Below are 26,665 nucleotides of genomic sequence, written 5' to 3' on the forward strand. Positions count from 1 at the left end.
GTGACGTGGAGGTGGATGACTGATAGTGACGTGGAGGTGGTTGACTGATAGTGACGTGGAGGTGGATGACTGATGGTGATGTGGAGGTGGTTGACTGATGGCGAAGTGGAGGTGGTTGACTGACGGTGACGTGGAGGTGGATGACTGATGGTGACGTGGAGGTGGTTGACTGACGGTGACGTGGAGGTGGATGACTGACGGTGACGTGGCGGTGGTTGACTGATGGTGACGTGGAGGTGGTTGACTGACGGTGACGTGCAGGTGGATGACTGATGGTGACGTGGAGGTGGTTGACTGATGGTGACGTGGAGGTGGTTGACTGATGGTGACATGGAGGTGGTTGACTGATGGTGACGTGGCGGTGGTTGACTGACGGTGACATGGAGGTGGTTGCGTGAGAACGAGCCACACCTGTGTTGTGGATGTCCGCATCTCCTTGAAAGGAGCATTCCTGGATGGCCCCGATTCGAGCCAACGTTCCGCCCAACACCAGCCTCATGTCGTCGACAGTGCCCTGCTGAACAACACAGTCATGTGATCCCATCACACGAGGCGTCCACTTTGCTGGCGACGCGGCTGGGTGCGGCGGAGCGTGCCTGTACCCTGGTACTCTGGAGACAAGGGTTGATTAATCATGTAGATCTGTGAAACACCCAAAACACTTGCTGGCCAGGAAACGGCAGGACCTCAAACGTGTTATTTTTGTGTACTCCGATTTCCTCTGTCCTCCAGACAGTCTCGTCCCTTCACCTGATGAAGGCCGCTTGTGTTGTGGCCGAAACGTCGTGAGAATTTTTATTGTGTTATTTTATCAATTTATTATTTTATTCTCATTCTACGTGACTTTACCGAAAGAACCAAAGAAGATGAATCCTTGCAGTCACGAAAGCTTTAAATCAAAACCTATTGTTATATTTGTTGTGATTTATTAGTCAGATGGTCCCATTCAACCAGTTGTCCGCCTATTTTATGAGGCAGATCCACGGGGTGTGAGCGCACTAGCAACACTAACACTAAAATGACAATATTGCAGAGAACGAGTACAGGGTCCTTCAGCAATATTGCAAAACTGATCAATAATGGTCGTAAACAAAACACACATGACAACAAAAACATAGCAAATATAACATGAGAGCAAGATGCGCCAGAAAGAGTCAGGCACAGCTGCAAGTAAACTTGACATTTTATCGCAACTGAAAAAAATATTACATCAACTACACGTCTATTATCTGGCTCAGAAGCAATCCTTAGTCACGATTTCCACAATACCGGCTCACACGGGTTTTATAAAATGGTGAACTAACTCCAACTGGCAGGCGGGAGAGAAACACAGCATTCTATTTGAGTTTGACATGATGCTGAAACACATAGAGGCTGCACATTTGAGACGGACACCTCATACCCTGGGAACCGCTGGCACGCTTGCTGTGATCCATGCGGAAATTAACAGTCTGAACGCTGGCCTTCTGCAACTATTTTGAGTCCACAGTGACTTCGTGTTCTGCATGGAACTTTGTTCATTTTAACATTGATCAATGCTGAATAAGGCTCTTGAATGTACAATTTTAAAACTGTAATTGAAAGGAAATTCCAATAAAGGCCCCAGCGTTGGACACTGGTGAATTTTATAATGCAGTTCCTACAAATGTTATTTTTCAACATTTAATATATCAGATACTGGTTTATAGACAGCAGGTCAGTATTAATAAAAGGTGAGTTTTGGCTTGAATTTATAAAGGCGGTCTCCATTTTACGACAGTCTGACTTACTACGATCAACATTTACGACATTTATTTAATGCCACCATGGATCGATTTACGGCACAGAAACTTGATTTACGACGCATCTCCCGACATGACTCCGAACACATTTGAGCAGAGTCAGTTTGGTTTTTCCGATGTGACTTGTCGTGGAGATTCTGTTATTCTCAAGTTGTACACCCCTAGCTGCCACTGCTATTCAGTGGCCTAAAATAAAATAAAATGTTTCGCTTCGGATGACCGCTGCAAAGTATTATCTGTATTTTGATTTAGTGTGCTGATCTTAAAGGTGCATTGGAAAATGTGATACTCCGACTGATGCTCCTGTTGTTGTGCAGTGACTCATGCAGCCAGCTATGGCTCTAGGGTTTGGTATTACATGTTATTTATGTAGTTTATTGTAAAAAAAAATCGGTCACAGTCCTTATGATCACTGTTACGTTGCAATTATGGCTTTATTTTGGTGATTTCGAAAACGTTTTTTGGTTTGGCCATGTTTTTGTTTATTGTAGTACGGAGTTAGACTGATGGCCTTAATCTAAGTTGTCTTGTAGTTGTTGTTTGACTTGCATCCCACTGGGGTTTTTGCACACAGCGTTGGTGTACGGTGCTATTTCAGGAATATTTTGCTGTTTTTTCCTGGATTTTCTGTTTGCACAGTCACATAGTCACTTTAAGATGTTTTCTTGTTCATGTTTTTTGTTTGTTGCGGTTGCACCCGATTCAAGAGCCGAATGGCTCACAGGGCTATACCAAATAAATAAACTATGGAACTATGGAAGTGTTTTTTGAGGATTTGTACATATTAAACCTTGGCTGATACAAGGAAAAATACCTCTACTGTTTCGAATGTCTATGGGAAAATAGGGTCTGAACTACAACGGGGTGTCCATGAGCCCATTGTGTTTTAAAAGTAGGGAGTGCTTGTATGATTTATATAGGAGCATTTTAATTAAACTACAAAATATGATATGAAATGTTAGAAAATCATGCTCAATACCAGCAACTAATTCACCAAATACATATTAATATTCAAGTATTTTTCTTAGGATAGCAATGAAGTGTCGTTCTGTCGCGACATGTGATGGCGTTGATTAATTTACATGTTTATCACAAGGCCTAAAAGTCTTGCATTAATACCATACATTTGCACATGATAAACATCCACTGTTTATTGAGATGTATTATACATTTCGATTTCAAGCTTTCGTGACTGCAGGGATTCATATTCTTGGTTCTTTCGGTAAAGTCACATAGAAAGAACCAAGAATATGTATTATACATTTTTAAAAAGCCAAGGAAATATAGGATATGAGGATATTATAAATTGGAAAATCCTAAAAACTTAAGAGAATACTGGTGAATTGAAATTGTTAATAATGGCAATGGAGCTTTTATTCGAATTACATTACAACTATGGTTGTGGATTTGAACATAAAAGCCTTATGCAGTCGGGGGCTCAACCAGAAACAAAAACAAACTTATATTTAAAAAAATACCCGACAAAATATTTCCAAACATAAAAAATACGAGATTTTTTTCCCTATAAGTTATAACCTGCATCAAACACATTACTCGAATAATTAAACACCTTAGACTTGATTCCTCCTTACAAATTCACACTTTTCAAGAGTTAACAGTTAGAAAGCAGAATAAGGTACTTTCTTCGCCTCTTTGTTTACAAGGCTGTTGCACATTTTTTGCATAATAAACTGCGTCATTACGTTCCACAAAATGTAGCTTTTGGCCAGGAGACTGTGGAACAGTTACGGAGCTGTTAGAAGTTCCAGGTAGAAGATTATTCCCACATGTCTCTCCTCGTTGCAGTGCCCATTGAAGTAGAGCCCAAATATGCAATGCATGTGCGTGTGTCAACCTCCTGATGAGATAATCAATCTGCCAGTCCATTCTGCGCGCTACTGTTTGGCGCGCCCAGCTGAACCTGGGCATTTGGAATGGAAACACTGATGCCTTGCATGGTGGGTGTGTCTCGAGGTAAACCCAGATCATACATGCGAATTCTTTCTGTAAAGTAAACTTTCCAATTCCACTTCTTACAAGTTGTATACAAGGATTATGACTGAGCAAAGCAAAGTTGAAATGTAATTGGCAACTGAGGAAGGAAAATATAAGTCAGAGTTTCCAGGCATATTCAAACGCGCTTCGACAGAGGTATGGGCACGTACCGGACGCCGAGAGACACCAAGGCTATCATTGAATCGCACAGCCGCGCTTTTGCCATTCTCACTCAATCAAGTTGTTTCAATTCAGCAGGCCATACCCAGCTAGCAACGGAATGTATGAATGCCCACCTCTTACAGGAAAGCAACCGTGGCTAGGCCAAGGGTCCCCCTGAAACTTGCAGCAATGCACAGAATGATAACAAAATATGCTGAAGACACTTTGGCAAAGTTTATGGGCAAATTCTAAGAAGAGAAGCTCTGGCGATAGAAAGGGCTAGCGGACGATATGGTGATACTGCTCAAAGATCTGCACAGACAAGCGGTTAGCAACCCTCGTGCCATCGTTTAGCCACATTATAGTCAATAAACAAATCTGCTACACTCCAAACAATGGAGCCCCCCACTCAGTCATACACAAATATGGCACTGGTGTCCAGGTGTAGCAACCAAGAGCATCACTGCGTACGAACCATCACGAAGCGAACAATCGTGTACTGTGTAGTTGACGTATGAAGAATTTGAAACAAGGTCCTTACAGCTGAAGGAGTTGAAACTCCATCTCCATAAAAATGGGCGCTTTGTCAAGTACACCACGTACAAGGCTATCTACTCCAGCCTCTTACCTGTTTAAAATAAGGTAAACTCAATACAGTTATTTCACGTACTCCTCATTCCAGCGATTGAAGGTTTTCTGTTAAAACCCTCGGTTGTTGACCTCCACTCAATCCGATGTCACCTCTTCTCTGCTGCTACCCCTGTGGTATAGAATTCCCTCCTCAAGCCATTTGTGCTGCTCACTTGCTCAAGTCAGCGCGGTGGCAAAATATAAACTGCCTTGCCCAGTATACAGGAGGTCGTGGGTTCGATTTCGACCCTGACACCTGTATATTAGCAGTTTGAATTTTACCCCCACGGTCGCGTGGATTTTTATTCGGGTCCTCTGGTTTTTCCCTCTACGTTTAGAAACATGCAGTTAGAGTACTTGGCTGCTCTAAATTTGGACGTGATAAGTCACTTCGTTGAGCTATCATTTGTGGCCTGGTTGCTTCTGAAAAAAGAGTTGGGCAGTGGCCCAGCTACACGAACCTGGTTGGGCAGTGACCCAGCTACACGAACCTGGTTGGGCTGTGGCCCAGCCACACGAACCTGGTTGGGCTGTGACCCAGCTACAGGAACCTGGTTGGGCTGTGACCCAGCTACAGGAACCTGGTTGGGCTGTGACCCAGCTACAGGAACCTGGTTGGGCAGTGACCCAGCTACAGGAACCTGGTTGGGCAGTGACCCAGCTACAGGAACCTGGTTGGGCTGTCACCCAGCTACACGAACCTGGTTGGGCAGTGACCCAGCTACAGGAACCTGGTTGGGCTGTGACCCAGCTACAGGAACCTGGTTGGGCTGTGACCCAGCTACACGAACCTGGTTGGGCAGTGACCCAGTTACACGAACCTGGTTGGGCAGTGGCCCAGCTACACGAACCTGGTTGGGCTGTGACCCAGCTACACGAACCTGGTTGGGCTGTGACGCAGCTACAGGAACCTGGTTGGGCTATGGCCCAGCTACACGAACCTGGTTGGGCAGTGACCCAGCTACACGAACCTGGTTGGGCTGTGACCCAGCTACAGGAACCTGGTTGGGCAGTGACCTAGCTACACGAACCTGGTTGGGCTGTGGCCCAGCGACACGAACCTGGTTGGGCTCCGGCCGAGCTACAGGAACCTGGTTGGGCTCCGGCCCAGCTACACGAACCTGGTTGGGCTGTGGCCCAGCTACAGGAACCTGGTTGGGCTCCGGCCCAGCTACACGAACCTGGTTGGGCTCCGGCCCAGCTACAGGAACCTGGTTGGGCAGTGGCCCAGCTACACGAACCTGGTTGGGCTCCGGCCCAGCTACACGAACCTGGTTGCGGAAGAGCGTGCGCTGCGCCGTGCGGACCTCCAGCGCGTCCGCCTGCTCGGGCATCACGTCCAGGATGGGTGGCAGGCCGCTAGCTGAGTCCACGAGCTTGCAGTCGACGTAGAGCTCGGCGCTGGAGGCGGACTCCTGCAGGCCCGACAGGCGCAGGATGAGCGAGTGCGTGCGCCCGTCGGCCAATGGCGCGTTCTGCAGGCTCACGGTGTGCATCTTGCCGTCGCCTTTCAGGTAGCGCAGCGACACTGCGAGGGGCGCAGGTGCGCGTGGATCGAAGGGGGAAAAAGGAGACAAGGAGGGTGACGCAGTTAGAGATATTGAAGGTGGTACAAAAGCGCAGCCCTGGAATTGCGCACTCGAGCCGCTGTCAGTGGAAGGGGCAATCCGGCCACTCAAAGACGGTATTCTGGGCTTCTCTTCCACCCTAGCCAGACATCTTGGATAGAGGTGAGAATGCTCACACTTGACGTCACCACGTGCGACCTGCCTTATCGATTAAACAGTGGTGGACAGGGGCGGGTAGATTTAAGAAACGTGCGCATCGTTTCAACTGCCGTGCTTGGAGAACGAACCTCGATTGCTTTAATCATTGTACCACAGCAGCATCCCGAGGTGAGGGATGCAGGTGTTTCACGTCGTCATGAACATCATAGTCGTCATCAGGAATCGGTCAGCAGCACAGATGCTTGTCGGAGCACAGACACTGCGGCATGCCCCAATGTCCCCCCTGTGCGAATTGATGAATTGTCACGATTTATGGTCGAGATGCAGTTGAAGATTTATTTTTTTACATTGTGAATGTTAACTCACTGGATACAGTACAAAGTAGAGAGAGGGAAGATACGGTGACTGATTTATGTATGTGTAGAGGTGTTACGGGAGGGGGACACGCGGTTGTTATAACGGTGGCTACAAACACGTCCGCTACGGCCACCACCCTGGGGGGCTGTGGGGGATGCTGTGATCCCTCCCAGCCCCACCCCTCAGTGAGGGACAGTATAAAAGGTGGGACCCGGGTAGCTGAGAGGCAGTTCGACTCAAGCAAGATGAAGAACCGGTGAAGAAAAAAGATCGACTAGCCAGACCCTGGAACTCGTCTGACCCGCTGTCCTTTTGAGGGCCGGGCAAAGCAAGCCAGGGTTCGACACCAGAGCCACGAGGCCCGACGTCCTTCTGAGGGCCGGACTCGTGGGGCTGGTGATCGGGACCTGCGCCGAAGCTGGGCCAGGTCAGATAGCCTCCCGGGAGAGGACCAGGATAGAGGGAACCAGGGAGCTAGCGTGGGCTAAAGCTCAGGGAACGTTCCCTCTATAGAGTACGGGTGAAGAGGCCGTTACCTCTTCAAGTATCAGATTCGCCTCTGTAATTGAAGCGTCTGTAATAAATACGTGGTGCCTCCAATGAACAGTCTCCGACGTCAATAAGGCCACTACATATGTATGTACGTTGAACTTATTTCGCACCGTACGTAGCCAACCGTGCTAATCGAATGTGCATTTTGGAGATCACACTTTATAGTGGAATGCCTTGAAACGTTGCATATAACATAAGAACGATCTTGTATGGGTACATGAGCAGTTGCCCATTTGCAGGTATTGAGTTATAAATAAACTCCTGAAGAATCAAGACGGATGCATAAAATAATTTCTAATTACATTCATTGAGAGTGGAAGATGTGAGCCACTGGTATGTTAAGTGACTTTTCCTTGCGAGGGACCATTCATACTCTATTGTCATTTAAGGAGAGCCTCACTGAGTCTGAATACTTATTTTCTGGAGGGTCCTGCGTTAAAATGTTTGGCCATTTCTATTTAGTGAGTGCATGGCATTTGGGAGGAAACCAGAACGACCAAGGAAACCCCTTGAGTACAAGGGAAGAGCGCTCATCACTCTGCACAGGTCGTTTCATCTCACAGCCCGAGACTACAACACCTGAGATTTCTGGGAAGGTTGCCATACAAGGCAAAGGGGGGAGCTCTCACGAGTTGTCCCTGGTAAGGGAACTGTATTGTTCCAACTCACAGCGAGGACGCTTACTCTGCAATTTCCCCGACAAAAAAAAATCCCCGAGGACAGTCATATTCCCTTTTCATAATCTCCTCCTCACTCCTCCTGGAACTTTCCAGAAGGTTCCTCAAATCTCCTCCCTCTCATCTTTTTCCTACCAATCCTCTCCCTTGGTCTCTTCATTCGCCTCCAACTCTCTCCTTTCCCTCTTTCCCGACAAATCCCTTTCATCCTCATTCTCAGCCAATCCCATGCTATCCCGAGCCCGCCTTTGCGCAAGCTGTCTTTCATCAATCACATCACCCCAAGGTGTCGTTACGTGACCCTTACATCACCCCAAGGTCTCCCCACGTGACCCTTTTACACAAGTATCAAACGAGCTAAAAATTCTGCTTAGCATCTTGAGACCTGATGACACAAAAAACACTCACTATGATTTGCTCACCGGCTTTACCACCGCTACAACGCAATCTCTTTAATTTTTTACTTAAACGTTTGTAATAAAAAAACTCTCCCCCCCCCACCCCCGTTTATATCATAAAATTATATGATCAGAGAGAGAGAGAGAAGAGAGCTGCAGGTGTTCCAGATAGTTACCCCTGTTGAGCTTTCCCAGGGCGACGAACTCCAGGTACTTGGCATTCTCGCGGCGCGAGTAGATGCCAAAGATGACGCCGCCGCTTTTCGACTGCAGCCGGAAGGTGGAGACGAAGTAGAGGTCGTTGATGGACAGCATGGCATGCTGGATCTTCTCCACCGCCTGCTGGTTCTGCTTGGCCTCGCTCAGCCCCAGGAGGTCTATTGCTGCGCACAAACACAACACGTGCACACACGCACAGGGGTCAATGTCATCGATAAATAAGCAACCCCGCATGTACATTAGATGCAAAAGCCCTTTGACCAAATGCGAGCCCGCTCATTGAACGGACTGAGACCATCAGCTCACTGCACATGAACACCAGGTTGAATGTTGGCTGGCTGCTTGCATGTGAAACCAGAGTCTCAGTGAAGCCAGTTCAACTCTCTGACAGCATTGGAGTATCTGTCTGAGCCACATAGCCACCTATACTGCGTTGGCAGTGATGCAGAAGCACAAATAACAAACAAACCCAACACATTAGTCAATAACACTTGCTTAAAAAGAAAAAGTAAATAATAGGTGACGATACAGGTAAATGTCTTACTCCAGAGCCTATAGAGAAGGTATTAGAGTGTAACAGCACATAATTAAGAAGGGTGTTGAGAAGGGTGTTATTGAAAAATGAGTTTTTATGTATTTAGTTGCGAGTGAATCTTAATTATGAGCAGCTCCAGAAATGTAACCATAGATTGTGCAAACTGTCTCATGGGCAAGTTAGGCTATACTATACAGTACCAATATGTGACTAAATATGTTTTTTTGTGAATGGGTTCAATGTCATTGCAATGTGTCTATGATTACACAAATATATAAAAAATCTTACATTTTACCCAAAATGTAACAATTTTGCTGGGGATGTATAGCTCCATAGCATTACAGATGATGTTAGTGACCTCAACACATGTCTTCTTAGGGTCGTTCTCCGAGAAGACTCTTGACCAGCCTGTAGATGCGATGAAGCCTCATTCCCAAGTCGTTGGCTTTTTGTATTGCCACACTTTCCTCGTGTAAGGCTTGTCTCTGGGTTATGGTCTGAGGTACCCAGGTTAGCAAGCGTTGTAGATGCGGCTGGAAGGTCAGTCATTGAACAATCTATTGGAGGCCCAAGCAGCTTGCAAACTGTAGAGCTCGGCAGTCAGCTGAGTCTGTTGTTCAGCTCTCTAGCCAGTCTTCATGATGGACATTGAAGTCTCCCACCAGCATGATGGAATGTGCATCGAACTCTGTCATTTTTACAGGGTTTCAGTATCCAGGTAGTCAAATATGTCATTGTTAGCACATGGTGGTCTGTACACGGCTCTTATGAGTAGCTGAAGGTTCGAGTTGCCAAACGTCAGCCTCGAAACCTTAATGACTTGGAGAAGATCTGCAAAGAGGAGTGGGACAAAATCCCTCTTAAGATGTGTGCAAACCTGGTGGCCAACTACAAGAAACGTCTGACCTCTGTGATTTCAAACAAGGGTTTTGCCACCAAGTACTTAGTCATGTTTTGCAGAAGGGTCAAATACTTATTTCTGTCATTAAAATGCTAATCAATTTATAACATTTTTGACATGCGTTCTTCTGGATTTTGTTGTTGTTATTCTGTCTCTCACTGTTCAAATAAACCTACCATTAAAATTATAGACTGATAATTTATTTGTCAGTGGGCAAACGTACAAAATCAGCAGGGGATCAAATACTTTTTTCCCTCACTGTAAGTTCAATGTCTGTTGGACCTCTTTGGGAGTCATGATGGATGGCAATTCCTTGTAGGCAGTACATTGCAATGCCCGCTCCAGATGAGGCAGCTCTATCTCTTCGGCAGCAGTGCAGTCTGCTCCGTCTTGAACAAACGGATCCAGGAATGTTTCCACCACGATGACAATTGTGGGTTCGTTCTCCTCGCACAAGTTGGTCAGTTCTCCGATGTTGGATCTCAGGCCAAGGATGTTGACCTCAATGATTCGCAGTTCCCTGTCTCGGTGGGCAGGCGTATGTCGTTTCCGTTTTGATCCGTCCTTTCGAGGCTTGGCTTTGCTTCTTGTAGAAATTGAGAGTTAGGGTTCAAGAGTTGCAGGCCCTTGACTCAAACACACACTTGAACAGTGTGATGGAGGAATATGCTATACATGACCTGATCTCAAAGCAATCGAAGACTCGTAACATTACCGTGCTCAGGCAAGAGCCACTCGGTCAAGGGTGGGGGGACCAGCGTTTTTGTTATACCCCCACTACCCCAACTGACCTTTTGTCCACACTCGGGGCTGCACTTTCCCACCTGCTCTGCTTCAGAGAGAGAAGTTCTTAAGAACCTGGTTTAATCACAGATGGCCATCTAGATTTGAACCCAGGTTCTCAGCAGTTATCAGCTCACTGCTTTAATCTCTTAGCCACCGTGATACCCACGCACTCATGATACTTGTTAACATAATACATTTATTGACCATCTCTTAAAATGAATACGTGTGTGTGTGTTTGTGAATGTGTTTGTTTGCCAAACACATACAACGCTTGTACAGGTATTCAGACCAATAAACGTTTAAAGTTGAAAAGTACGTGGCAGGTTGAGGCACCTGTCACGTGGCACGTCAGCCAGCCAACAGCCCTGCTTCCATTGTTAGAGAAGCAGGAGACATCACTGTGGTAAAGCCCACGGCCTTCTGCTGGCTCCTGGAAATCCCAGAGGCTTTTGTATAATCTCCGGACTGGATCCACCAATTTGTAATCGGGAAATCCCACAGAAGCCTCGGGGAATTCCAATGAGCCAGACAAAAAAATAGCTGGCACATTTAGCCAGTGTCCGCCACCATTTGCTCGTCTAACAATGGAACCAGTTCTGCTGGCCGGCCCTGCACCACGTGACACGCGCTACACCCCGTTGCACAACAACTCCACGTGCCATTGGACATTGTATTAACGGAATCTTAAGTATATAAACGTTTATAGTTTGCTATAGCAGCAAATATTACTTTTTTTACGTTGCAATAGTACAGGTGCAGGTACATAGGTATATGTATTTATAGAACTCTATAATCATCGAAATTGAGAGGAGGGTTACTTCGGAAAGTACTGTTCTCAGTTTCAAAAACGTGGCCGATTACTCGAGAAAATGTAATCTAAAATGTGTGTAAATTAACATAACTGGGTTGGCTCAGGCTCGGAAAAATACAAATATGCTACCAATGTAAGCTTTATAGAGAATAGCACGAAAAGTTCCAAATGTTTCATTCTACTTGTAACTAACCCCCTTATGAAGGATTAAACAAATTGTTTTTGCTGAGTAATAGTAATCGTATGGGATTACCAGTATGTGCGTTTGGACATCGATTACAGTGATGAGTTATTTGGACCGTGATAACCCAAACACCAACCGTAGACGAGTAAGCATTGATTAGGGGAATGGTTAAATAAAAATCCCACTTTACCTTTCTAGAGAGACAGGGATTCAGCAGGGATCGACAAAGTGTGGGCTTTCACCCAGGCACATATTAGGCACGTATTGTCGTTTTAAGTGTTATTACAGTTAGCCTGTGTTTTTTTAAGACTGTTAAAACTGTTGCTCAATGGCCCATTGATAAACAAGGACATCCTATCGTGGTGTGCTGGCTTGCAGCCATTTAGGTGCCCATAATCAGTGTCAACTTCCATTGAATGGACATGAAGTTTGCTTTTTGTCCATTCAAACCACACCTCTGTGCAACGCGGTAATGTCATCAGACCTTACACAAATTCGTGTCAGACATGCATTTGCTTGCCAGCTGCAAGTGGGCACCTGGCCAAGCAAAACATTTTAGCACGTCCTTTTAACTTACACTGTCACATCCAATAGGGCTGACTCTAAATCTGCTTACAGTTCACAGAGCTGACTGACAATAGCACAATGGTTCCTAACCACAAGCCTGCACATCAGGAGAAAGAAAATACCTTCAGGGGAGCCACTGCTGTGCATAATTAAAGGATTTATCTTTTATCAGTGGCCGGTGATAAATATCAGCGTCTGTTACCATCACCAGAAGTGTCAGCCTCCATACCATGGGAACAGGAGTTTTTAAGCTCCCTGACCCAAATATAGTGTAATATAGTACACTATATAGTACACTAATGAGGAATGTGACAAGGTACCAATAATTAAAGTCAACCAATACACTAAAGAACTCACAACTTAGCTGGATATAACTGCGGTTACAGCGCTTAAGGAAGATTTAGTAGTTTGTGAGTTCTCAGTAGGGAGTCAACTCAGGATTGATTTTCGTGGGGACTGATCAAATGACCATCAAGTTGTTAACTACCTCGGCTGGTATACAGGAGGTCGTGAGTTCGTTCCCGATCCTGACGCCTGCATATTTGCAGTTTGCACGTTCTCCCCGTGGTCACGTGGATTTTTCTCTGGGTCCTCCGGGTTTTCCCTCCACATTTAGAAACACGTGTTTAGAGTATTTGGCTGCGATGAATTTCCACGTGATAAGCCACTTGGTTGAGCTATCATCTGTGGCCAGGTCACTTCTGATAAAATAGCTAAATAGCTATTTGGGCCTTACCTGGTAAAAGAAAAAAATATATAGTTTAGTTTGTTGGAAGTCAACAGTGGTGGTTTTCTAAAGAGACAGGCCCCTTATGGAGTTTCCATGCCTAAGCTCAGGGCTGCCAGCCGGCAGACGCTGGGACTCTTCGGAATAATTCTGTGTGGTGCTGCAATTAGTGACTCGTTTTACTGCATGGCGTTTACATTTTGTAATGTATACTTTTTTCAAATATTTTATATCATCAGGTGAAAACCAACAAACACTAATTATTTCTTTGGAAGGTAGACACGTCAAACAAACATAGGGACAGATACTGTATTTAGTCTGAAATAAATTAGCACCAAATGTATTGATATAAGGGTTACGATACCGAAACACAATGGCCCACTGAGAAATTATGTCACCAGTTTTTAAGGTTTACTTTACACCAGACAGTGCTCTTTTGGAAATTCCTAACAAATCAATGAAAAATCCCCAAAATATACGGTATAATATGCAAATGAGGACAACCACAAGTGTAATTTATTTGTATCTCCGCCGGCACTGTTTATAAACCAAGTATGTAGTGTGGAGCAGCGTATGTGACACTGCACATATCCATTCGCTTTGTTAATGTGAACCCTGCAACTCAGCCACCACAGGAGCTCACAGTTTTTGTGACAAAAGAAAAGACCCAAGTCGTTAGTAGTAATTTATGAGATACTACGAGGTGCAATCTTATACGGTAGGTAAACGTTACTTATTTATCTTCATCATGGGACCTCCTTTGCCAGTACCAAAATATGAGAATAGGTTTTCCCCTTTTTTCTGGCAACAAAACAGCTGTGTTAAGATGTTCAAACACCAAACTGAAACCTTTTAGAAGGAATCATGTCTGCATTAACCACAACACTTGTGGTGAGCATGCAAACAAAAAACGTACTCTGATAATATATGCATTGTCTTTGAAACTGTTACTTATTTAGTCGCTAAAACGATTTGTCCCATTAAAAGTCCAAAGTCTCTCCCCCCTCCGAACTAGCAAAGACACAGTGCTCATTTCCATTGGTGGTCCTGAGCCGGCACTGCAAAGTCTCTCCAAAGGACAATCGCTGTTGCTTCATCTTTGATCAGATCTGGAGGGATAATGAATGAGTTGGCCCTGAATTTGAATATGAAGGAATAGCCATCTGATTTTGAGTCAGCAGCATTGAGCCAGTGGTGAAAATTCCCCAGTCCTTACAAACCACAGAATCTCTGTGAGGCTTCCCACAAATTAGTAAAATAAAATTTGTATCAACCCTGGAGGAACAAATGTATTTGGGCTTGCGATCATCTGAATGTGAGTCTCACTTTAGAACGACAGTGCCACTCGACCAGATATAACAATATCTATAAATCTACCGTATGAACATGTGTGTGACAATATTGTCACATTTACTTGTACGTGTCAATGTCTTGATACAATTTTGACAAAGGAAGCTCCTCACTGGTGGCTTAAGACTTTTCATGACTGAATTTAACATCAACATACAATTTTGATTTAAAGCTTGCGTGACTGCAGGGATTCATATTCTTGGTTCTTTCGGTAAAGTCACGTAGAAGGGAAACAATAAAATAATAAAAATCTAAAACAATAAAATTCTCACGACGTTTCGACTGCAACACAAGCAATCATCATCAGGTGTTAAAAAAACACAGCAAGAAAATTTTCTTGCTGTGGTTTGTGAGAATTTTATTGTTTCATATTTTTATTATTTTATTGTTTCCCTTCTACGTGACTTTACCGAAAGAACCAAGAATATCAACATACAATGTTTCGTTAAGAGCAGTTTGGTCATAAATTAATGAAAAAATTGGCACGTATAAAATGTGTCAACGTCACAATCTTGTTTGGTTAAAGACAAGTATTTGGCATAAAACTAACACGTGGCCTAACCCGAAAACAAATATGAATCACTCCACACATACTGAAGCCAGTTACTAAACTGAACTAAAACTAAACTTTTTTGTTATTTTATTTTACCAGGTAAGGCCCATTGAGCTACATAGCTCTTTTTCAGACGTGACCCGACCACAAATCACAACTCAACGAAGTTGCTGATCATGTGGAAATTTATAGCATCCAAATACTCCACACGCATGTTTCTAAATGTGGAGGAATAAACCGGAGGACTCGGAGAAAAATCCACGTGACTACGGGGAAAACATATAACCTCAAAATATACATGCATTAGGGTCGAGATCGAACCTACATCCTCCTTAACATCTCACCAGTTAAGCCACAGCTGGCCGCCCAGATTTGAACCGAGGAATTCAGCAGTGTTGGCTCAGCACTCTGTCAAATTATGCTCCCCTACGGCATCTGGCATTCTCTCCATTGAAAAAAAAGGAATATTCATAACAATAGATATTTATGTTGCTTGCGAATTGACCTAATCTCTCTTACAAAAGTTTAGGTGAGCACTGCTCCAATTCAGTCTCATTACTAAGGCCTGCGTTTACTCAGTGCGATAGCAGTCAGACAACGTGGTCTTTCATCCAGCTTCATGAAGATGGATGGGAAGTGTTTTTACGTAAGATTTTGCATTTAAATGTTTAAATGAGTGATTATACTGTAAAACCATCTGTTTGTTTTGTCAATTCTACATATTTATGACACTCGCTGAGGCACTATTGCCCCACAATTTACAAGTGTAATACACTCATGTACACATTAGCGTTGCGACCACAGCCCGATTTGGTCACTTCAAACGGGAATAAGAGTTTACGCAGTGGCGTCACTCCGCCGCGATGTCCCGACCCTGCGCGAGGATTGGCTCCCTTCTGCAAACAGGAGGTGTACTCCACCCCTTCCACCTTCCTGAGAGATGAGAGCCATTACACACAAATGTTTTCGCTTTCCCACTTGGCAGAAAGTTCTAAGCGAATCGCTTTCCATGCAACTTTCCACCCAGGCACGAGTTTTGCGCTTGGCGGGCAATCCATCACGAAATATATTTTAGAAGAATTTTTTTTATTTTATTTCCAAATGGAAGCTTTTAAAAGAAAACGATAAACATTATCACGTGTTAGGTTGTATTCACATGCCAAGTAAATCATTGTTCGGTGTCCCCTCACACTGCATGGGGTGTTGCTATGCAAATGTCAGTGGCTTGCTCCATAATGCCACGTGCCCCCAAGCATTTGGAACGCGGCGTGATGCACGAACCCCCGGTGATCATCATGGCCCAGTTTGTTAACCGTGCCGCACGCGTCTGCCTGTGACCCACGCTGGAAGCAATCTCGCGATACGGTCAACGCAGCGGTGAGATATGCACGCTGGCGAGTCCCTCACTCAGCTCAACTTCCAAGCTGTGTTTGTGTTACAACACGTGGCTAAACATAAAAAAAACGTGCATTTTAACTTGAATTAGCAAAAATCAAACCCATTCCTACATTCAACTTAAAAAATGCAAACTTAAAAAATATATATTCACTCCCCACTACCAATCCCCGGTGCTGATCATTGGCTTCTATTTGTTTCATTGCTGTATGTTATGTTATTTGTTTTGCTTGTTATTGTGGTGACCCATGTCACGGTCGCGAATGAGACTATCTATTCTGGCCTCTTGGGTTATCATCTCATAAAACAACGCAAACTTGGGACTTAGTTGGGGAGTATGCCTGTAATAATGTGCCACCTTTGCGATGTCATGTTCACATGTAACACATACAAATAACGCAAAATCAGCGTTCACACGCGCAAATCGAAGCATTCATCATGGCAAGCGTAATAATCAATTTTTAATCAATGAGCTGATGCATTGTTACACCTATAGCGGGGAAGGGGTGGGAGACGGATGTGAAGGAAAATGTGAGCAAATGAATCCTCATGTCTTATTGGAGCAAGGAGATGAGAACCGGGGCGTTGGGTGCTGCTCATCCTTGGCCAGAGCTGGGCCATTCTGGTGCCAAAATGGCCCTCTTCCCAGTGCTCATGGAAATGAAGCATGATTCATTCAGATATTAAATACAATGTTCTGACCTCCCTCACTGCCTCTCCCTACGTCTCAGATGATTGAAGAGTGCAGTTGTATTCATCCTCCCTACTGTAATCTAATATAACTGGAATGGAAACGACGGTGATATTTTCACCCTTAAAATAACATAAACACCCTTTATTGTCATGGGACCTCTCTTGGCAGTATCAACATATAACAATAGGTTTTACCCTTTCTGGTAATAAAACAGTTTGTGTTAAGATGTTACAACACCAAAACTGAAACCTTTTGCAAGGAATCATGTCTGCATTAACCACAGATACTTGCGGTGAACATGCAAACAAAACCATGCTCTGGCAGTAGATGCGTTGTCTTTGAAACTGATTGGTCCACACCAGAGACAGCCTTATTTAGAGCATCGTCTCAAACAGTATTAGACCGTGCAAAAGGTCTGTTTTATTGGCAGAAAGGGTAAAACCTATCTTATACTCATTATGTAGAATAATTAATTTGAATTCTATCATCCATGTATATGTAGTGACATAGAATCGGTCACATACAGTGAGGGAAAAAAAGTATTTGATCCCCTGCTGATTTTGTACGTTTGCGCACTGACAAAGAAATGATCAGTCTATAATTTTAATGGTAGGTTTATTTGAACAGTGAGAGACAGAATAACAACAACAAAATCCAGCTGAGATTAGGAGCACACTCGTAATGGGAGTGCTCCTAATCTCAGCTTGTTACCTGTATTAAAGACACCTGTCCACAGAAGTAATCAATCAATCAGATTCCAAACTCTCCACCATGGCCAAGACCAAAGAGCTCTCCAAGGATGTCAGGGACAAGATTGTAGACCTACACAAGGCTGGAATGGGCTACAAGACCATTGCCAAGCAGCTTGGTGAGAAGGTGACAACAGTTGGTGCGATTATTCGCAAATGGAAGAAACACAAAAGAACTGTCAATCTCCCTTGGCCTGGGGCTCCATGCAAGATCTCACCTCGTGGAGTTGCAATGATCATGAGAACGGTGAGGAATCAGCCCAGAACTACACGGGAGGATCTTGTCAATGATCTCAAGGCAGCTGGGATCATAGTCACCAAGAAAACAATTGGTAACACACTACGCCGTGAAGGACTGAAATCCTGCAGTGCCCGCAAGGTCCCCCTGCTCAAGAAAACACATATACATGCCCGTCTGAAGTTTGCCAATGAACATCTGAATGATTCAGAGGACAACTGGGTGAAAGTGTTGTGGTAAGATGGGACCAAAATGGGGCTCTTTGGCATCAACTCAACTCGCCGTGTTTGGAGGAGGAGGAATGCTGCCTATGACTCCAAGAACACCATCCCCACCGTCAAACACGGAGGTGGAAACATTATGCTTTGGGGGTGTTTTTCTGCTAAGGGGACAGGACAAGATCACCGCATCAAAGGTACGATGGACGGGGCCATGTACCATCAAATCTTGGGTGAGAACCTCCTTCCCTCAGCCAGGGCATTATACCTGTATAAAAGACACCTGGGAGCCAGAAATCTTTCTGATTGAGAGGGGGTCAAATACTTATTTACCTCATTAAAATGCAAATCAATTTATAACATTTTTGACATGCGTTTTTCTGGATTTTGTTGTTGTTATTCTGTCTCTCACTGTTCAAATAAACCTACCATTAAAATTATAGACTGATCATTAATTTCTCAGTGGGCAAACGTACAAAATCAGCAGGGGATCAAATACTTTTTTCCCTCACTGTAGCAGCATCGCACTGGCTGCTGGCAGGGAAGGAGGTCTTCAGCTTGCAGCAGCCCTGACTGACAGCAGATCACGTGATAGACCAGAGAGGGATGTAGGGGAAAGGTCACGGAAGGGGCACATCGAGAACCCGCCAGTAGGTTACAGAAGGGGGGCGTGGCCGGGGGCGGAGCCAGGCCACGCTGACAGTATAAGAGGGGTCCCAGCAGGGGACCTCGAGGCTGTCGTGTGGAGTGGGATCCCCGTCGTGCTGCTGCTGGAGTCTTCACCACCGTCTCTGTCTTCACCATCTCGGCGTCACCAGTCAGGCAGTCTGCCAGCTGTCCTGACTGGGAACTGTAGTTACTAAAGTGTGAACTGTTAAGGCCGTTTAATAAACAGAGTACCTAGTACTCTTAGTGTCTGTGAACCAGTCACTACATATATGTGTAATTCATAAGTTTTTCATCGATCCGTCACGCTGTTGTATATATAGGCCTTTTTCCATTTTTGTTTTTGATATTAATAAGGATTTTGCCAATATATATTTTTTTCAATCGTGGTGTTACTTGGGGCATACAGCCCCCCTCCCCTCACACACAACAGGCCGCCGGAGACAAGCCATACAAAGTAATAAAAACCCAAAACAAAGAGGAAAAGGGGGGGAAATTACTAATGAGACTCGAGGGAAACTCTATACGACTTCAAAGGCCCCCTTTTTGAGAGCACAGACAACCAGGCACCATGAGCACAGGCGAATTCTAAAATAATTTTCCCTTTCGTTGCTATTAATACAACGGTTAAAGTTCAGAACGTAGCGACAAATGAGTCGACATCATAGACTGTCCACACACTCACTACGATAAAAAAAACACCAGACTATAATCTCCCTAGTGGGTTATCACTTCTCATACATGTCCTATTAATACTAATGTTATTCACCTTAAATTATATTACCTCTTGCCATCTACGTGACCTTACAAAACCAAGGAATATGAATTCCAACATTCAAGAAACTTACCTGAAACTTAGCTTTACCTCTAAAAAACTCAGGACATAAAAAAAATAACTCAAGCATAACAGCACCAATTCCCGGATACAGACAGGGGGACGAAAGTTAATAAAACCCTAGGAAATACGTGGTGATGACAATGTTAAATCACGAATCTTGGAAAACATAAACCACAATAATTATGCAGTATTAAACCTAGGGTATCCAGAAAAGATGAGGCGAAATAGGTCAAACTTACACAACCAAGATAAACTGTATCCCATAGGAAAAAAGCATCCCAACCGTCTTTGTCTTCCCGCAGCACGTGATAGCAAAGAATGTAATGCCCAGAGCGAGGGAAATTACTCTTTTATTGCAGGGGGGCATCTGTGTTCCACGGATGAAAATATGGCTTGGGGAGAGACACAGATGGGTTAATAAATGACACACACATACACACACGGACACACGTACAACCCCCCCCCCCCACAACACAAAGTGAGATCAAAGGAAGTTCCGGTCCTTTGTGAGAAGGCGAGCAGAGAAATAAATTTTGGCATAAAAAGAGAGACACGGGCCATACATCCCAATCGCAGCTACCAGCGGCAGAAGACGGCGACCATCAGCTCGACAAGAAGACACACAGCAGCTCGGAAGAGGACAGCAAGCCAGCTCCGGGTCATGGCCTCGAGATCAACAATGCGTGTGGTCCATCGCAAAGAAGAGGGGCGAGGTGATGCTCTGTGCTGAGTTCGGCATGGACCGACGGAGTATCGCTGGAAGTCATTCTGAGCGTCAAGCAATCAACCCCGAGAAAGGGCGGAGAGGGCCAAACGTCGACCAAGCCTGCCACCAACGAACGAAAGCATCGTTCGTCGCCAGAGAGCCGGAGCAAGAGTGAGCGCACAGCAGCGCCACCAGCGCCACCAAGCAAGTGTGCCAGCTGCCAGCGGACGAGCTGCGGGTGCTACCGGACGACGGGATCATCGCGCACCGACGGCGAGCGTCTTGCCAACTCTTCCAACCAGCTGTGGACCGAACTCCGGCCGCCCGTGTGAAAGAAGGAGAACCCAGCTATCCGTATGATACGCACACTGCCACACATTACAACGCATCACCTGGCGTCTGGTTGGCGCAAAGAATTGATAAAGAACACATCCCGACTCAACCCATACCATCCCCACTCAACACATACACGAATCATCAATAAGAAGACTCATGATAAGTGTGTGCATGTATCAACTGATAACGAAGAACACGTTTGCCATTGGGTTATGGGGAAACGGTCGTTTAGAAGTATTTTAGTAGTTATGTTTCTTTTTGATTTGCATAAATATTATCAACGAATTCATCGATGAAAACCAAACGTTTAAAAACCCAAGTTACGAACCCACACACTCACAGGGAGAATATTGTGTTGAAATCTTCTTTTGATCACAGAATCTGCCCGTGAATTTATTGAAACCCCAGCCAATTAATGAGTATTTGCTGAAGCAGGCATACTGCTGCACACCATTAGTTTCAACATTTCGTTAAATTACGTAATCTTGCCCGTGGATTCATTGCCGTATACGTTTTGCCTTCGGGACATGTTTCTTTATTGCCTTCGTATGAATGTCGTTGCATGAATTTTTAAGAACTTTTGGTTCCTATCGCTGTATATGCTCAAGTTACTCTGAGAAAGTAATCAATTGTTCTGTTACCCAGTTAATAAACGTGATCATTGAGGGTTAAATGTATGAATCAATGAGGGGAACATCTCCTGGAGTACTGTGCTGACAATTTCAAGCATAAGAATTCGCATATTAGAGTGTTAAGGTTTTGTTTAGAAATTAAAATTGCTTAACACAGAATTGTTTGAGTGTTTCTTTCCTAAGTTCATGCATAATAATCTTAATTATAAGAACTGTATCCTGCGGTGAGATTTTAATTTGGAGACCTGACATAACACACTAAGACATAATCAGTAAATGTTAAAGCGAGAATAATTTGTATCACAGCGATCGATAATACGAACCTAGACAACGAAGCCGAGCTCAATCTGGCCTACTTACAGCACACCTGCATTACTTCATACAAATCATTGTACGATCCCGATCGATGACACTACCCTCGTCAGAGAGGCAGGGCCTAGTTATCATAACGGCTTGCACAAGCCTATTCGCATGAATTTCACATAAATTAATACGATTATCTCTCTAATTAGCATAACTTATGCACATAAATTAACATGATTTTGGATAATTACGCATTCTTCCACATTTCATTTCAATTTTATTATTTTCGTTAAATTTGCAAGACCCGGCATGTACAACAACGCCCTGTATCTCAAAATTGGAGCACGGGAGGAAAAATTTAATGAAAGCAAAAATGTTCCTCTTGCTGAGGAAACTCCTATCAAATTATTCACTTTCAGCATTTCCAACAATTTTACCCCGAACTTTCGAACGGACACCTCAGCACATCCAATAGGCCACCATTTGTACGTGATGAGGTAACTGGATGCGATGATTAATGGCTGCTTGAAAGCAGGAGGTCAGTGTCATTGGGAAACGAAAATCACTTATGATTACAGACTTTGGCGTATTGTGTACACCGTTGCGAAACGCATTTGGTTGTAAAAATTGAGAGAATGTACCACAGGTGTCCATTTACTTTTTCCTATTTAACAATTCAGATCCTCCCATATGCAACATTTGCTGTGCACATTTCTCGGGCCATTTGAACCGAAGTTTTGCAGGTTTGTTTCAACCTAATCAGAACTCTTTGCTGCTCTTGGTTCATCTTTACAATAATTTATCTGACTAAAGTCCAGTGCGTTTGCATTTCAATGCTGGGGCAGACACATTCAGAGAGGGTAACCTCACTTATATTATATCTCACGCAAATCCGTGCGCAGTGCTCATGTCTCATACGATTTTATACCCGTTAACGTTTTGGCTATTGAAAATGGTGAAGGGTGGGGGTAGGGTGTGGCAGGACAGGTTCAGATTTGAGTCGTCATTGATTTTGACCATGACCTGGAATTGAACTCATCGTATTGCATTGTGCTAACCACACAAACACTGCTCCACCCCCTGGCTTATATTAACCATACGAACCTAGTGCACTAAGTTAGGGCCAGCATTTTACAGGCACAACTATAAACCCCCAAAGCACACGTTACGTTTAGCACACTTTGACAAACCCTTGCGGCAACCACTGCAACGCAGTGCTGCTACCACACACACCTAAACGTAATTCACTGCATGAATGGTCGTATCTGAAATAAGCAAATCAATTCGACATTAAATTATGATGCAAGCAAATAAACAAACACTGCCAGCTGTGCTCTTTGCCAAAATATTCGCAAAGAATGGCCAGCGGGCGTGTTGATGCAGCTTGGCTCAGTGGATGGTAGCAGCTGCTGTCCCCCCCACCCCCCCAAAAAAAAAAACTCCAGCGAGTGGAATCTCACGAGGCCAGCATGGACTTCAACCCCTCCCTTTGTTCACCAAACCACAACAAGCGAAAGTGACCTCCAGTCGATAAGCACACTTGAGTAGACCAATACAACACCGGCGTTCACCCGGGCAACTGGGCAATGGTGGCTATGCCTGCCTGTGATGCAGCACCGTTGGAGGTTAGGATTGGTGGATCGCACAGATGTTGTGAAGCACCCGTCCCGCGGGCATCGAGGCGCTATACCGTGGCTCACCAGGAGAAGGCAGTACAATAAATGGACTAATCTGTCATCCGTTTACATCTGCACGGGGATAGAGTGTTGCCCCCTTGCGCGTGTGGGTTTCCTCCAGGTGTTCCGGCTTCCCCCCCCCCACTTGTATGAATACTCATTAATTGGCTGAAAACATCTTAAAATGTAAACCCAATGTAGCGGGACTCTCCTGGAAAAGTATTACGACTCGCTGTCGCTCTCCTGTGTAGTGACTGTGCTCGTCACTGTATGGTGCCGGGGATTACGAAGCCATGACGGGTAATGTATTGTCATTATGGGCAGCCTGGGTTAGCGCGGAGGCACCGCGAGCGGTGTGCGGTGCGGGCTCCCGGTGAGGGAGCGAGAGGGAGCGTCAGCCAGCCAGGGTTACCTTTGGGCATGATACGCTGGTTGACCTGCTGTCACGTGACCGGATGATATTGGAGAGGGGCCACCGGTGGACGGGGGCCGTGGGGCGGTCACGTGGTCCAAAGGAGCTCTCGGGAACCTTCGAGAAGGAGCTCGAGAGACCTGGAAAGTGGGTGGGGCGGAGGGCGGAGCCAGCCCCAGCCCGGGGGCATATAACCAGGGCCCCGTGAGGAGCTCGAGGTTCTTCGTGTGCTGGTGTTAAGAAGATCCACGTCGGGGAGAAGAAGCCTCTAGCCACGCGGTCCGGGACCCCGTTTGTGGTCCGGACCAGGATAGCGAACCGTGTCTAGTTCTGCCGTAGCGTCGTTAGATGGGCAAACGAGACCCGAGTGTAGATTGTGATGTGTTACGTACTGTTGTGTAAATAAATAGTGTTGCTCCTAAGATAACGTCTGCGACTCAGTTGGACTCACTACACCTGGATAAATAAGTGAAATTCCCAATTCATCATCAGCCGAGATCAATCCACTGCTGAAGGGCTCCCCAAGCTGTCGTCATCTCTCGCGCTTCTGCGACGTAGTAATCCACTTAGCACCTGCACACGGGCCGATGTCCTCAGTGTGCGTCTCCTTGGCATGCCCCCTGCCAGATGGCTGAATAGTCAATTGGCACAAGTGAATTTGTTGCAATGAACCCAATCCGATTGTTACTGTTACCCTTTTGGGTGGTGGAGGAGGAGCAGTGGAGAAGTGGTGAACGTGCCATGCTGTGAATCTGGTGACCTGCAGGACAGTGAGTCTAAAATGCCATCAACGGAGAGTGATATCTGATTGGGTGCTGGTTCCCCCTCAATTCACGAGCCTACACTGACCAGCGTGGTGATGTATGGTAGAACATCTCCAAGGGTGGACATGGCATAGGGAGGCCTTCATTCAGCAGTGGACTGACAAAGGGCTCTAAATTGTTCTTGTTATTATTGGCCAACTACATGAGCATAATACACATTTAGATTGTGATTCATGTGTGAGCAATAACATTATTCTTCTGATTTTGTGACAAGATTAAAGCATCAATCATATTTCACCATATCTACACCAAACATCAGTGGAAATACAGTAGACTGCACAGACAGACCTAGGCTGACTGAGAAATATATTTGCGTTTGGTCTGTGGAAAAGTAAGAGTCCATGTAGATGAGCAAAGCAGATTAAAAAAACAGCACAAGGTGATCCACAAAAGAAAGTGAATCAGCTGTAAAAATGTAACACACAGCATTAGTCACATGGCAGCCAAAATGTTTTTTTCCAACCAGAGTCCTTACTTATATTTCACGAGCAACACAGTTTATATTTAAATCAGAGAAGGAAATAATTAATGGGATAATCACATGAGATAATCACCTGTTTGATAGTACGGTGGCTATACAACCTTGGTGCTCTTAATACTGAGAAGTAGGTCAGCATTCTGTTGGCCTCCTGATGATTAATGAACCGTCACAATTTTGGGTCGTCATTCAATGAAATATATATAGTCTATTTAAAGCATTGCTGTAACAACAGCCCATCTAATGGATATATGGGTCACGTACCTAATTACATATAACATATAAATATTATCTTCAGTGAAGCAAAAGCTTAAAGAGAATTGAGAACAAATAAAGATGTGGCACAGGAACGGACCACTCTTTTTTAATTATTTCCTCGTGCAGCAAGGGAGTAAAGTGTGGTTTTGTGAAAGTCCTTATGTGCTGTGCAGTACATCAATGCACCAGCATGCGATAACTGAGTTGGGCCTGTGGGTGGCTGGCAGGGTTATTGATTAACCAGACATGTACACCAGTCACGTGGTTAATGGCGACTAGGTTGAAGATTGCTGTGTGTGACACCACGTGCTGTTGCATTTTACAGGTAAAGGACCCAAAGCTTGTTTTTTTATCATTATATACTTTTTTAGACTTGTTCTAGACTTCAAGCTTGGCTTTGAATTATTACTTTGTGATATATTTAATAGGAGGGGTTTTAGCACTGTGCACTGTAAATGATGACGTACTGTAGTTAATACTTGTCATTCTAATACTGTTATTCTATAACCATGCCCATGCACCCAGAGTATGAGACTAGAACACATGTACGGTAGTAAGTTGTACAATGGTGACAAGTACAGTACGTAGACTGTACACATACAGTACAGGTAATGGGTGTAAGATACCGATATAAGTGGATGGACATAGAGCTTAGGATTAAAGTAATATTCGAATAGTGAAGTGCAAAGGTTATTGTCAAGGACAAAGATGGTTTATCAGTAGTAGACTTGGGTTTAAGAGAAACTGTGATTGATTGACCGCACTTGTACACCAGTCACGTGGTTAATGGCGACTCGGTTGAAGATTGCTGCTGTGTGACACCACGTGCTGTTGTATTTCACAGATTTACCACAATCAAGGTGTTTGCCCTCGATTTGGAGCACCTGGCCACGTCCTTCATTTCGAGTGTGCAACAAAGATATCCAAATTCTTGCTGCTGATAAGGGCCAATCAACTGTTGTGATGTCGCGTGAGGACTATATGATAATAAAATCAAAGATTTACTCGATGAAGGTACCTGCCTTAAAATTAAACGAGACTCAACCAACACCTTGGAATGTAAAACAACGGCAATCATTGCCAAGTCAACAATTCCCAAGGAAGAGCAATGCCTGATCAAACCAAGGGCATCAAAACCACAAAGACTTTATGGGCTACCAAAAATTCACAAACCTGATGTCCCATTAAGACCCATAGTTAGTACAATAGCGCATGCATAATGTACGTTGACTCAGTAATCCGCCCCCGACTTTGCACAAGAGCACAGAAGCGCGGTCAACACATCTACGCCTCTATACGAGGAACGAGATAGGTGGACTTCTCCACAAAT

The 26,665-nt window shown here is 44.7% G+C and overlaps 1 protein-coding gene across 2 annotated transcripts in view; it reads right to left on the minus strand.

The window, feature by feature from the left end:
• LOC116950242 (thrombospondin-3-like) overlaps window positions 1-26,665 on the minus strand; it is a 102,118-nt gene that overhangs the window by 63,911 nt on the left and 11,542 nt on the right. The window contains exons 2-4 of one of the 2 annotated variants that reach the window (XM_032968020.2): window positions 8,456-8,662; window positions 5,840-6,096; window positions 412-514 (exon numbers count right to left, since the gene is read on the minus strand). In XM_032968020.2, the coding sequence (XP_032823911.1) occupies window positions 412-514; window positions 5,840-6,096; window positions 8,456-8,662 (567 nt within the window). Of the gene's footprint in view, window positions 1-411; window positions 518-5,839; window positions 6,097-8,455; window positions 8,663-26,665 lie in introns of both variants that reach the window. The other variant, XM_032967933.2, reaches the window with a different exon arrangement.

This window comes from Petromyzon marinus, chromosome 1, assembly GCF_048934315.1.
Source record: "Petromyzon marinus isolate PM22_M1 ecotype Great Lakes invasive population chromosome 1, UKy_Petmar_22M1.pri1.0, whole genome shotgun sequence".
NCBI lineage: Eukaryota > Metazoa > Chordata > Hyperoartia > Petromyzontiformes > Petromyzontidae > Petromyzon > Petromyzon marinus.